Source organism: Pseudorasbora parva, chromosome 23, assembly GCF_024679245.1.
Source record: "Pseudorasbora parva isolate DD20220531a chromosome 23, ASM2467924v1, whole genome shotgun sequence".
NCBI lineage: Eukaryota > Metazoa > Chordata > Actinopteri > Cypriniformes > Gobionidae > Pseudorasbora > Pseudorasbora parva.
The window spans coordinates 277,501-292,500 of record NC_090194.1 but is presented as its reverse complement, the minus strand read 5'-3'; the positions used below and the strand labels follow the sequence as shown (position 1 = coordinate 292,500).

At 50.8% G+C, this 15,000-nt stretch overlaps 1 protein-coding gene across 1 annotated transcript in view; it reads right to left on the bottom strand.

The window, feature by feature from the left end:
• Positions 1-15,000, bottom strand: part of ripk4 (receptor-interacting serine-threonine kinase 4) — a 33,594-nt gene that overhangs the window by 14,022 nt on the left and 4,572 nt on the right. Inside the window, exon 2 of the mRNA XM_067433508.1 lies at positions 10,034-10,325. Within this exon, the coding sequence (XP_067289609.1) occupies positions 10,034-10,325 (292 nt within the window). The remainder of the gene's footprint in view (positions 1-10,033; positions 10,326-15,000) is intronic.

The window sequence follows — 15,000 nt, the reverse complement described above, 5'->3', positions numbered from 1 at the left end:
ACGCCTCCACAAGCTCGGCAGTTTTCAGAAAGAATCGGTGCAGTGTATCCGTCTATTATAAATCTGTTTTTCTGTTCCTTTTCCAAGCAAACATGTCCAGAGTGCCATTAGGCAGGGAAGCCCTGATTGGTGTGTGTGTGTGTGTGTGTGTGTGTGTGTGTGTGTGTGAGCACGCACATGTAGGCGTGTGTGTGCCAGCCCTTCATTAATGCCAGCTTTAGCGTGTTCAGACCGGCCCAGGATGCGTGTTTACATCCAGCCTTCCCACCCTTCCCTCCTGACACCGGCTTACTCATCCATGGGAAGGCTGGATATTAATGGGATAAAGCCTGGGAAAGCTTTTCAACCCTCAGGGAGTTTTCTGGAAAGGTATGCTGGGGCCGTGAAAAGAAGCGATAGGCGTTCCTTCCCCTCCATGCTTTAGAAATCGACTGAGATTAAAGAGTTGATCTGTCGTCAGCGCCGGATTAAAATGACATCCATCACGCAAGAACACCAAGATCATCATCGACAGACTAACAGCAGCCTCACACAGAATGACTGATAAGACGAGCGTTTGCAGTGCGTCTCGTTTCCAGCCCATATATCTAAATATTCTTAGAGATTATTGCTTGCTTTCTGGGGGAAAATATCTAAATGAAGAGAGTTTGTGCTTCAGAGAAAAACGTATTTCTGATTGGGACGGAAACAAGAAATCAGATTATTCTCCTCACCCCATTGGCAGATCATTTGGCCTGTTTTAAGCAAAAACTCTCTTCATTTAGATTTTATTTTCAACATTACAAGAAATAATATCCCATGTGGTTTTACTGATCTAGTAAATGCATCTTGATTTAAGAATATTTAGATATTTGGACCGGAAACGAGACAGAATGACTGAGTAAGAAGAGCGTTTGCAGTGTGTGTGACAAGTGAAGCCGCTCTTTAAATGTGATCTTTAAAAAAAAGAAAAAGAATATTATGAAATATTTTAATCGTTTACCTGCTTGTCATGTGAATATTAATCAACACCACAACCATGAACAATAGGTTATTAAATTATCAAAACATCACCGTAAAATATCAGACGTACTTCAAATAACACTTTAGGTCACAAGAGTTGAGTTATTCCTCAAAGGACACAAAGAGAGTTTTCTCCTTATAATCAGTCAGTGGAGTCCAGACCAGCCCTGGAGACGGGAAGACGATTTGGGGAAATGCGGCCTGTGTCAGGCCTGCCTGTGATTGGCTGAGGCCCCAGTGAATGCGTCAGGCCTGCGTGTGATTGGCTGAGGCCTCAGTGAATGCATCAGGCACTGCCTGTGATTGGCTGAGGCCTCAGATCACCTGTAGGTGTTTCAGCACTGATGAATCATTGGTGCAGTGGAGCAAAAAAGGCTTTTCTTACTCAGTATTTTTGTCGTTTCTAGTCAAAGTATCTAACAATTCTTACATTAAAAAGTATTTACTAGACAAGTAAAAGTAATTGTCTTGTTTTGGAAAACAATAACTCAAATTAAGAGTTTTTTTGCTTAAAGGTGCACTATGTAGTATTTTTGCAGTAAAATATCCAAAAACCACTGGGCCAGTGTTATATATTTTGTTCAGTTGAGTTCCTACAATATCCCAGAAGTTTCCAACTATTTGTAAATTGTGAGAAAATTGCTATTTTAACTGAGGACAGGGACGTGTCAGCACAGCGTCTGAGCGAGTCGCCTGTCAATGGCGTCTTATCTGCGCTACCCTCGGTTTGGGCTTTTATTTGGCAGGAGCGCTTTACTCTTAGCAGTGTGAACAAGTGAACGCACGGAGTAACGTCATAACATCGTTTTGAACACACTTAAATGAATCTAATATGATAAAAAGAGCTGCATTACCTCATAATCATAACCGGAAGAGCGGATCTGTGCAGGCGCCCGGCGACTGTCTCCCGTCATAATAAAAGTCCCGGTATTCGCGAGGCGGGTATTTGTTTAACAATCACTCCAGCGGCCGTGCTCAGCTCCTCAACACTCGGTCCTGCTCTGCTTTAGACTACAGTAACGTTAATAACCAATCGCTCCAGCGGCCGTGCTCAGCTCCTCAACACTCGGTCCTGCTCTGCTTCTCTACAGTAACGTTAATAACCAATCGCTCCAGCGGCCGTGCTCAGCTCCTCAACACTCGGTCCTGCTCTGCTTTAGACTACAGTAACGTTAATAACCAATCGCTCCAGCGGCCGTGCTCAGCTCCTCAACACTCGGTCCTGCTCTGCTTCACTACAGTAACGTTAATAACCAATCGCTCCAGCGGCCGTGCTCAGCTCCTCAACACTCGGTCCTGCTCTGCTTCTCTACAGTAACGTTAATAACCAATCGCTCCAGCGGCCGTGCTCAGCTCCTCAACACTCGGTCCTGCTCTGCTTTAGACTACAGTAACGTTAATAACCAATCGCTCCAGCGGCCGTGCTCAGCTCCTCAACACTCGGTCCTGCTCTGCTTCACTACAGTAACGTTAATAACCAATCGCTCCAGCGGCCGTGCTCAGCTCCTCAACACTCGGTCCTGCTCTGCTTCTCTACAGTAACGTTAATAACCAATCGCTCCAGCGGCCGTGCTCAGCTCCTCAACACTCGGTCCTGCTCTGCTTCACTACAGTAACGTTAATAACCAATCGCTCCAGCAGCCGTGCTCAGCTCCTCAACACTCGGTCCTGCTCTGCTTCACTACAGTAACGTTAATAACCAATCGCTCCAGCGGCCGTGCTCAGCTCCTCAACACTCGGTCCTGCTCTGCTTTAGACTACAGTAACGTTAATAACCAATCGCTCCAGCAGCCGTGCTCAGCTCCTCAACACTCGGTCCTGCTCTGCTTCTCTACAGTAACGTTAATAACCAATCGCTCCAGCGGCCGTGCTCAGCTCCTCAACACTCGGTCCTGCTCTGCTTTAGACTACAGTAACGTTAATAACCAATCGCTCCAGCAGCCGTGCTCAGCTCCTCAACACTCGGTCCTGCTCTGCTTCACTACAGTAACGTTAATAACCAATCGCTCCAGCGGCCGTGCTCAGCTCCTCAACACTCGGTCCTGCTCTGCTTCTCTACAGTAACGTTAATAACCAATCGCTCCAGCAGCCGTGCTCAGCTCCTCAACACTCGGTCCTGCTCTGCTTCTCTACAGTAACGTTAATAACCAATCGCTCCAGCAGCCGTGCTCAGCTCCTCAACACTCGGTCCTGCTCTGCTTTAGACTACAGTAACGTTAATAACCAATCGCTCCAGCGGCCGTGCTCAGCTCCTCAACACTCCGTCCTGCTCTGCTTTAGACTACAGTAACGTTAATAACCAATCGCTCCAGCGGCCGTGCTCAGCTCCTCAACACTCGGTCCTGCTCTGCTTTAGACTACAGTAACGTTAATAACCAATCGCTCCAGCGGCCGTGCTCAGCTCCTCAACACTCGGTCCTGCTCTGCTTTAGACTACAGTAACGTTAATAACCAATCGCTCCAGCGGCCGTGCTCAGCTCCTCAACACTCGGTCCTGCTCTGCTTTAGACTACAGTAACGTTAATAACCAATCGCTCCAGCGGCCGTGCTCAGCTCCTCAACACTCGCTCCTGCTCTGCTTCACTACAGTAACGTTAATAACCAATCGCTCCAGCAGCCGTGCTCAGCTCCTCAACACTCGCTCCTGCTCTGCTTCACTACAGTAACGTTAATAACCAATCTCTCCAGCGGCCGTGCTCAGCTCCTCAACACTCGGTCCTGCTCTGCTTCACTACAGTAACGTTAATAACCAATCGCTCCAGCGGCCGTGCTCAGCTCCTCAACACTCGGTCCTGCTCTGCTTCTCTACAGTAACGTTAATAACCAATCGCTCCAGCGGCCGTGCTCAGCTCCTCAACACTCGGTCCTGCTCTGCTTCACTACAGTAACGTTAATAACCAATCGCTCCAGCAGCCGTGCTCAGCTCCTCAACACTCGCTCCTGCTCTGCTTCTCTACAGTAACGTTAATAACCAATCGCTCCAGCAGCCGTGCTCAGCTCCTCAACACTCGGTCCTGCTCGGCTTCTCTACAGTAACGTTAATAACCAATCGCTCCAGCAGCCGTGCTCAGCTCCTCAACACTCGGTCCTGCTCTGCTTCACTACAGTAACGTTAATAACCAATCGCTCCAGCAGCCGTGCTCAGCTCCTCAACACTCGGTCCTGCTCTGCTTTAGACTACAGTAACGTTAATAACCAATCGCTCCAGCAGCCGTGCTCAGCTCCTCAACACTCGGTCCTGCTCTGCTTTAGACTACAGTAACGTTAATAACCAATCGCTCCAGCAGCCGTGCTCAGCTCCTCAACACTCGGTCCTGCTCTGCTTCTCTACAGTAACGTTAATAACCAATCGCTCCAGCGGCCGTGCTCAGCTCCTCAACACTCGGTCCTGCTCTGCTTTAGACTACAGTAACGTTAATAACCAATCGCTCCAGCGGCCGTGCTCAGCTCCTCAACACTCGGTCCTGCTCTGCTTCACTACAGTAACGTTAATAACCAATCGCTCCAGCAGCCGTGCTCAGCTCCTCAACACTCGGTCCTGCTCTGCTTCACTACAGTAACGTTAATAACCAATCGCTCCAGCAGCCGTGCTCAGCTCCTCAACACTCGCTCCTGCTCTGCTTCACTACAGTAACGTTAATAACCAATCGCTCCAGCGGCCGTGCTCAGCTCCTCAACACTCGGTCCTGCTCTGCTTCACTACAGTAACGTTAATAACCAATCGCTCCAGCAGCCGTGCTCAGCTCCTCAACACTCGGTCCTGCTCTGCTTCACTACAGTAACGTTAATAACCAATCGCTCCAGCAGCCGTGCTCAGCTCCTCAACACTCGCTCCTGCTCTGCTTCACTACAGTAACGTTAATAACCAATCGCTCCAGCAGCCGTGCTCAGCTCCTCAACACTCTGTCCTGCTCTGCTTCACTACAGTAACGTTAATAACCAATCGCTTCAGCGGCTGTGCTCAGCTCCTCAACACTCGCTCCTGCTCTGCTTCACTACAGTAACGTTAATAACCAATCGCTCCAGCAGCCGTGCTCAGCTCCTCAACACTCTGTCCTGCTCTGCTTCACTACAGTAACGTTAATAACCAATCGCTCCAGCGGCCGTGCTCAGCTCCTCAACACTCGGTCCTGCTCTGCTTTAGACTACAGTAACGTTAATAACCAATCGCTCCAGCGGCCGTGCTCAGCTCCTCAACACTCGGTCCTGCTCTGCTTTAGACTACAGTAACGTTAATAACCAATCGCTCCAGCAGCCGTGCTCAGCTCCTCAACACTCGGTCCTGCTCTGCTTCTCTACAGTAACGTTAATAACCAATCGCTCCAGCGGCCGTGCTCAGCTCCTCAACACTCGGTCCTGCTCTGCTTTAGACTACAGTAACGTTAATAACCAATCGCTCCAGCGGCCGTGCTCAGCTCCTCAACACTCGGTCCTGCTCTGCTTCTCTACAGTAACGTTAATAACCAATCGCTCCAGCGGCCGTGCTCAGCTCCTCAACACTCGGTCCTGCTCTGCTTTAGACTACAGTAACGTTAATAACCAATCGCTCCAGCGGCCGTGCTCAGCTCCTCAACACTCGGTCCTGCTCTGCTTCACTACAGTAACGTTAATAACCAATCGCTCCAGCAGCCGTGCTCAGCTCCTCAACACTCGGTCCTGCTCTGCTTCTCTACAGTAACGTTAATAACCAATCGCTCCAGCGGCCGTGCTCAGCTCCTCAACACTCGGTCCTGCTCTGCTTCACTACAGTAACGTTAATAACCAATCGCTCCAGCAGCCGTGCTCAGCTCCTCAACACTCGGTCCTGCTCTGCTTCACTACAGTAACGTTAATAACCAATCGCTCCAGCAGCCGTGCTCAGCTCCTCAACACTCGCTCCTGCTCTGCTTCACTACAGTAATGTTAATAACCAATCGCTCCAGCAGCCGTGCTCAGCTCCTCAACACTCTGTCCTGCTCTACTTCACTACAGTAACGTTAATAACCAATCGCTTCAGCGGCTGTGCTCAGCTCCTCAACACTCGGTCCTGCTCTGCTTCACTACAGTAACGTTAATAACCAATCGCTCCAGCAGCCGTGCTCAGCTCCTCAACACTCGCTCCTGCTCTGCTTCTCTACAGTAACGTTAATAACCAATCGCTCCAGCAGCCGTGCTCAGCTCCTCAACACTCGGTCCTGCTCTGCTTTAGACTACAGTAACGTTAATAACCAATCGCTCCAGCGGCCGTGCTCAGCTCCTCAACACTCGGTCCTGCTCTGCTTCTCTACAGTAACGTTAATAACCAATCGCTCCAGCGGCCGTGCTCAGCTCCTCAACACTCGGTCCTGCTCTGCTTTAGACTACAGTAACGTTAATAACCAATCGCTCCAGCGGTCGTGCTCAGCTCCTCAACACTCGGTCCTGCTCTGCTTTACACTACAGTAACGTTAATAACCAATCGCTCCAGCAGCTGTGCTCAGCTCCTCAACACTCGGTCCTGCTCTGCTTCACTACAGTAACGTTAATAACCAATCGCTCCAGCGGCTGTGCTCAGCTCCTCAACACTCGGTCCTGCTCTGCTTCACTACAGTAACGTTAATAACCAATCGCTCCAGCGGCCGTGCTCAGCTCCTCAACACTCGGTCCTGCTCTGCTTTAGACTACAGTAACGTTAATAACCAATCGCTCCAGCGGCTGTGCTCAGCTCCACAACACTCGGTCCTGCTCTGCTTCACTACAGTAACGTTAATAACCAATCGCTCCAGCGGCCGTGCTCAGCTCCTCAACACTCGGTCCTGCTCTGCTTCTCTACAGTAACGTTAATAACCAATCGCTCCAGCGGCCGTGCTCAGCTCCTCAACACTCGGTCCTGCTCTGCTTCACTACAGTAACGTTAATAACCAATCGCTCCAGCAGCCGTGCTCAGCTCCTCAACACTCGGTCCTGCTCTGCTTCTCTACAGTAACGTTAATAACCAATCGCTCCCGCGGCCGTGCTCAGCTCCTCAACACTCGGTCCTGCTCTGCTTTAGACTACAGTAACGTTAATAACCAATCGCTCCAGCAACCGTGCTCAGCTCCTCAACACTCGGTCCTGCTCTGCTTCACTACAGTAACGTTAATAACCAATCGCTCCAGCAGCCGTGCTCAGCTCCTCAACACTCGCTCCTGCTCTGCTTCTCTACAGTAACGTTAATAACCAATCGCTCCAGCAGCCGTGCTCAGCTCCTCAACACTCGGTCCTGCTCTGCTTCACTACAGTAACGTTAATAACCAATCGCTCCAGCAGCCGTGCTCAGCTCCTCAACACTCGGTCCTGCTCTGCTTCACTACAGTAACGTTAATAACCAATCGCTCCAGCGGCCGTGCTCAGCTCCTCAACACTCGGTCCTGCTCTGCTTCTCTACAGTAACGTTAATAACCAATCGCTCCAGCAGCCGTGCTCAGCTCCTCAACACTCGGTCCTGCTCTGCTTCTCTACAGTAACGTTAATAACCAATCGCTCCAGCAGCCGTGCTCAGCTCCTCAACACTCGGTCCTGCTCTGCTTTAGACTACAGTAACGTTAATAACCAATCGCTCCAGCGGCCGTGCTCAGCTCCTCAACACTCGGTCCTGCTCTGCTTCACTACAGTAACGTTAATAACCAATCGCTCCAGCAGCCGTTCTCAGCTCCTCAACACTCGGTCCTGCTCTGCTTCTCTACAGTAACGTTAATAACCAATCGCTCCAGCAGCCGTGCTCAGCTCCTCAACACTCGGTCCTGCTCTGCTTCTCTACAGTAACGTTAATAACCAATCGCTCCAGCAGCCGTGCTCAGCTCCTCAACACTCGGTCCTGCTCTGCTTTAGACTACAGTAACGTTAATAACCAATCGCTCCAGCGGCCGTGCTCAGCTCCTCAACACTCGGTCCTGCTCTGCTTCACTACAGTAACGTTAATAACCAATCGCTCCAGCGGCCGTGCTCAGCTCCTCAACACTCGGTCCTGCTCTGCTTCACTACAGTAACGTTAATAACCAATCGCTCCAGCGGCCGTGCTCAGCTCCTCAACACTCGGTCCTGCTCTGCTTCACTACAGTAACGTTAATAACCAATCGCTCCAGCGGCCGTGCTCAGCTCCTCAACACTCGGTCCTGCTCTGCTTCTCTACAGTAACGTTAATAACCAATCGCTCCAGCGGCCGTGCTCAGCTCCTCAACACTCGCTCCTGCTCTGCTTCACTACAGTAACGTTAATAACCAATCGCTCCAGCAGCCGTGCTCAGCTCCTCAACACTCGGTCCTGCTCTGCTTCACTACAGTAACGTTAATAACCAATCGCTCCAGCGGCCGTGCTCAGCTCCTCAACACTCGGTCCTGCTCTGCTTCACTACAGTAACGTTAATAACCAATCGCTCCAGCAGCCGTGCTCAGCTCCTCAACACTCGGTCCTGCTCTGCTTTAGACTACAGTAACGTTAATAACCAATCGCTCCAGCGGCCGTGCTCAGCTCCTCAACACTCGGTCCTGCTCTGCTTTAGACTACAGTAACGGTAATAACCAATCGCTCCAGCAGCCGTGCTCAGCTCCTCAACACTCGGTCCTGCTCTGCTTCACTACAGTAACGTTAATAACCAATCGCTCCAGCGGCCGTGCTCAGCTCCTCAACACTCGGTCCTGCTCTGCTTCTCTACAGTAACGTTAATAACCAATCGCTCCAGCGGCCGTGCTCAGCTCCTCAACACTCGGTCCTGCTCTGCTTCACTACAGTAACGTTAATAACCAATCGCTCCAGCGGCCGTGCTCAGCTCCTCAACACTCGCTCCTGCTCTGCTTCACTACAGTAACGTTAATAACCAATCGCTCCAGCGGCCGTGCTCAGCTCCTCAACACTCGGTCCTGCTCTGCTTTAGACTACAGTAACGTTAATAACCAATCGCTCCAGCAGCCGTGCTCAGCTCCTCAACACTCGGTCCTGCTCTGCTTTACTACAGTAACGTTAATAACCAATCGCTCCAGCGGCCGTGCTCAGCTCCTCAACACTTGGTCCTGCTCTGCTTTAGACTACAGTAACGGTAATAACCAATCGCTCCAGCGGCCGTGCTCAGCTCCACAACACTCGGTCCTGCTCTGCTTCACTACAGTAACGTTAATAACCAATCGCTCCAGCGGCCGTGCTCAGCTCCTCAACACTCGGTCCTGCTCTGCTTCTCTACAGTAACGTTAATAACCAATCGCTCCAGCAGCCGTGCTCAGCTCCTCAACACTCGGTCCTGCTCTGCTTTAGACTACAGTAACGTTAATAACCAATCGCTCCAGCGGCCGTGCTCAGCTCCTCAACACTCGGTCCTGCTCTGCTTTAGACTACAGTAACGTTAATAACCAATCGCTCCAGCAGCCGTGCTCAGCTCCTCAACACTCGGTCCTGCTCTGCTTCACTACAGTAACGGTAATAACCAATCGCTCCAGCGGCCGTGCTCAGCTCCTCAACACTCGGTCCTGCTCTGCTTTAGACTACAGTAACGTTAATAACCAATCGCTCCAGCGGCCGTGCTCAGCTCCTCAACACTCGCTCCTGCTCTGCTTTAGACTACAGTAACGTTAATAACCAATCGCTCCAGCGGCCGTGCTCAGCTCCACAACACTCGGTCCTGCTCTGCTTTAGACTACAGTAACGTTAATAACCAATCGCTCCAGCGGCCGTGCTCAGCTCCTCAACACTCGCTCCTGCTCTGCTTCACTACAGTAACGGTAATAACCAATCGCTCCAGCAGCCGTGCTCAGCTCCTCAACACTCGGTCCTGCTCGGCTTCTCTACAGTAACGTTAATAACCAATCGCTCCAGCAGCCGTGCTCAGCTCCTCAACACTCGGTCCTGCTCTGCTTCTCTACAGTAACGTTAATAACCAATCGCTCCAGCGGCCGTGCTCAGCTCCTCAACACTCGGTCCTGCTCTGCTTCTCTACAGTAACGTTAATAACCAATCGCTCCAGCGGCCGTGCTCAGCTCCTCAACACTCGGTCCTGCTCTGCTTCTCTACAGTAACGTTAATAACCAATCGCTCTGTGGCTCACCTTGATGTGGTAGTGAGCGTCCAGCAGGATGTTGGCGGGCTTGAGGTCCAGATGGAGCAGCGGCGGGCTCATGCAGTGCAGGAAGTTCATGCCCACGGCCGTCTCGTGGATGATCCGGAAGCGCAGCTGCCATGGCATCGGCTCGGAGGCCAGCAGCGTCTCCAGAGAGCCCGTCTCCATGAACTCCATCACCAGCCCCTGCGGGTCGCTGCAGATGCCGTACACCGGCAGGATGTAGCGGAACTTCGCCGCCTCCATCTTCTTCGCCTCCTCCAGCAGCTCCGCACGCTCCCTAAACAACAGCAAACAACGCCAATGAACACACTGCACAAAATACTCTTATATTTACAATTTGTGTCTCATTTCCAGTCCAAATATCTAAAAAAGTCTTCAATCAAGATGCAATTACTAGATCAGTAAAATTACAAAAGATATTTGTTCTTGTTTTCTGGGGATAAATATTAGCCTAAATGCCAGCCGAACTCAGCCCCGCCCAGAACCGAACTCAGCCCCGCCCACAGCCGAACTCAGCCCCACCCACAACCGAACTCAGCCCCGCCCACGGCCGGACACAGCCCCGCCCACACCCGAACTCAGCCCCGCCCACAGCCAGACACAGCCCCGCCCACAGCCGGACACAGCCCCGCCCACAGCCGGACACAGCCCCGCCCACAGCCGGACACAGCCCCGCCCACAGCCGGACACAGCCTGGAAAACAACCGGCGGGAAAACCGCAGACTTGGCAACACAGTGCAGTTGAGCTCTGTTGACATTTATAACGTTATGCGTCGCTCCGCTGCTCTGATTGGTTGTCGGTCTGTCCAATCGAGGTCTTTCCTGGTTGGGTTAAACACGCCCCATAATCACAGCCCAATGAGCATCAGACTCACATTCTGACTGGAGCTGAGGATGACCACGGCAGGCTATGAAAATATCAAAATGAAGAGAGTTTTTGCTTAAAACAGGCAAAATTATCTGCCAATGGGGTGAGGAGAATAATCTGATTTCTGATTGGGACGGAAACAAGAAACGAGATTTCAATCAGAAATAAGATTATTCTCCTCACCCCATTGGCAGATCATTTTGCCGTTTGAAGCAAAAACTAATTTTGATTTTATTTTCAACAAAACAAGAAAAATATCTTATGTTGTTTTACTGATCTAGTAAATGCGTCTTGATTTGAGAATATTTAGATATTTAGACTGGAAACGAGACAGCATGACTGAATGAGAAGAGCATTGTGGGATTTATTTAGTGTTGGGAGGGATCCGGCGGGATAACTGGCAACACACCCAGTTCATTAAAGCAATCACAGCAGGGCACTCTCCTGAAAACAACAGGAGAAGAGTAAACCTGTCGGACCGGAGCTGAGTCATCGCCGTCCGGAAGAACAATCACACACGCACACACTCACACACACACACACACTCCTGCGCTACTGCACTGCAAACAATAACGCTCTTCTTACTCAGTACTTCTGTCTTGTTTCTAGTCCAAAACATCTAAACATTCTTACATTAGGAACATTTACTAGACAAGCAAAAGTAATTGTCTTGTTTTGGGGAAAATAACTCAAAATGAAGAGAGTTTTTGCTTAAAATAAGATAAATAATCTGCCAATGGGGTGAGAAAAATAATCTTAATTCAAACAGAAAACAAGATTATTTTTCTCACCCCATTGGCAGATTATTTATCTTATTTTAAGCAAAAACTCTCTTCATTTTTGAGTTATTTTCCCCAAAACAAGACAATTACTTTTGCTTGTCTAGTAAATGTTTCTTGTTTTAAGATTTAAAAACATGTCTGTATTCCCATTTGCATTATGAAATAAAGCCGGCGCATCTGAAACACACACACACACAGCTTCAGCGTTTCCCACAATGCCGTTCACCGTCGGCTATATTTATCTCTGTGATGACATCCCAGCCGTGAGCATTCGCAGCTCTCCTTTACTCCAACAGAAGTCCTAATAAACTCAACACACACACTGCTGCGCTCAACACACACACTGCTGCGCTCAACACACACACACACACACACCCACACACACACACACACACACACACACACACACACACACACTGCTGCGGTCAACACACACACACACACACACACACACACCGCTGCGCTCAACACACACACACACTGCTGCGCTCAACACACACACTGCTGCGCTCAACACACACACACACACACACACACACACACACACATACACACACACACACACACTGCTGCGGTCAACACACACACACACACACACACACCGCTGCGCTCAACACACACACACACTGCTGCGCTCAACACACACACTGCTGCGCTCAACACACACACACACCGCTGCGGTCAACACACACACACACACCGCTGCGCTCAACACACACACACACATACCGCTGCGCTCAACACACACACCGCTGCGCCCAACACACACACCCCTGCGCCCAACACACACACTCCTGCGCCCAACACACACACACTCCTGCGCCCAACACACACACACTCCTGCGCTCAACACACACACACTCCTGCGCCCAACACACACACACTCCTGCGCCCAACACACACACACTCCTGCGCCCAACACACACACACTCCTGCGCCCAACACACACACACTCCTGCGCCCAACACACACACACTCCTGCGCCCAACACACACACACTCCTGCGCCCAACACACACACACTCCTGCGCCCAACACACACACACTCCTGCGCCCAACACACACACTCATGCGCCCAACACACACACTCCTGTGCTCAACACACACACTCCTGTGCTCAACACACACACTCTTGTGCTCAACACACACACTCCTGTGCTCAACACACACACTCCTGCGCTCAACACACACACACTCCTGCGCCCAACACACACACTCCTGCGCCCAACACACACACTCCTGCGCCCAACACACACACTCCTGCGCCCAACACACACACCCCTGCGCCCAACACACACACTCCTGCGCCCAACACACACACACTCCTGCGCCCAACACACACACACTCCTGCGCTCAACACACACACACTCCTGCGCCCAACACACACACACTCCTGCGCCCAACACACACACACTCCTGCGCCCAACACACACACACTCCTGCGCCCAACACACACACACTCCTGCGCCCAACACACACACACTCCTGCGCCCAACACACACACACTCCTGCGCCCAACACACACACACTCCTGCGCCCAACACACACACACTCCTGCGCCCAACACACACACACTCCTGCGCCCAACACACACACACTCCTGCGCCCAACACACACACACTCCTGCGCCCAACACACACACTCCTGTGCCCAACACACACACTCCTGTGCCCAACACACACACTCCTGTGCTCAACACACACACTCATGTGCCCAACACACACTCCTGTGCCCAACACACACACACTCCTGTGCCCAACACACACACACTCCTGTGCCGAACACACACACACACTCCTGTGCCCAACACACACACACACTCCTGTGCCCAACACACACACTCATGTGCCCAACACACACACTCATGTGCCCAACACACACACTCATGTGCCCAACACACACACTCATGTGCCCAACACACACACTCCTGTGCTCAACACACACACTCCTGTGCTCAACACACACACTCCTGTGCTCAACACACACACTCCTGTGCTCAACACACACACTCCTGTGCTCAACACACACACTCTTGTGCTCAACACACACACTCCTGTGCCCAACACACACACTCCTGTGCCCAACACACACACTCCTGTGCCCAACACACACACTCCTGTGCTCAACACACACACTCCTGTGCTCAACACACACACTCCTGTGCCCAACACACACACTCCTGTGCCCAACACACACACTCCTGTGCCCAACACACACACTCCTGTGCCCAACACACACACTCCTGTGCCCAACACACACTCCTGTGCCCAACACACACACTCCTGTGCTCAACACACACACTCCTGTACTCAAGATTACACCACATTATCATGTGAGACTGTGCAAAGCTCAAAAACTACAAGAATTAGCAGCATTTTTAATCAAAACATTGATTTCATAAAGCCAGCGGCGGCTGACAGCCACACACACACACACACACACACACACACACACACACACACACACACACACACACGGCTGAACGCCTCCTGTATCTCTTGAGCCTGGTGTCCATTCACTGCCGTTATGCGGAGGAGCAGCAGGACATTATTCACACACTCTCCTTTAGAGGTCAGGCAGAGATGAAGACCAACAGCGGCTCAGGAAAACAGGATCAGTAATATCGCAAACATGCCTGAAGATCCCAGCAGACGTACAGCCTTTAAGATTAATGATACACACTTTAAATATGATGATATCAGGCAGAACTCGGGGGAATGTCCGTAAGTGCAGGCCTAGTGTGTGGTGACTCTATAATTCTGAATGATCTGAATCAATGTGTTCAACTGTTCTCTGATATCTACAGAGGGTGTGTGGCTTATTTAAGGACAAACATCGTCCAGATGCAGTTCGACAGCTCCATTTACAGCACTATAAACCGCCCCTAGGATATAATGCGCTGTTTTTGCCTTATTTGGAAGGGTCATGAATATTAATGTTGAGCTCTGCTCTGATTGGCTTATTTCAGCAGTTCAGCGAATCGGCTCGTGAGTCCTGACAGAACACAGACCGACTGAACGACACTTTAAGCAGAACATCTCCAACGGAGATGGATCAAATGCAGATGACTGGTTTATTGGTGTTTTCAGATCATCTGCACGGGAGAGAGAGCTCACGTTCGTGCGGTTGCCAGTCATTAAATCCCCCAAACAGAGCTTTTCAGTGAAAAGAACACATCCTGTGTTTTACCTAAACATGTCCAATCTGGCAACCATATGCATGCAATCTCTCTCCTCCCATCAGTCCTCCCGTCCCCTAACCCTAACCCATATGAACAGTCCTCCTGTCCCCTAACCCTAACC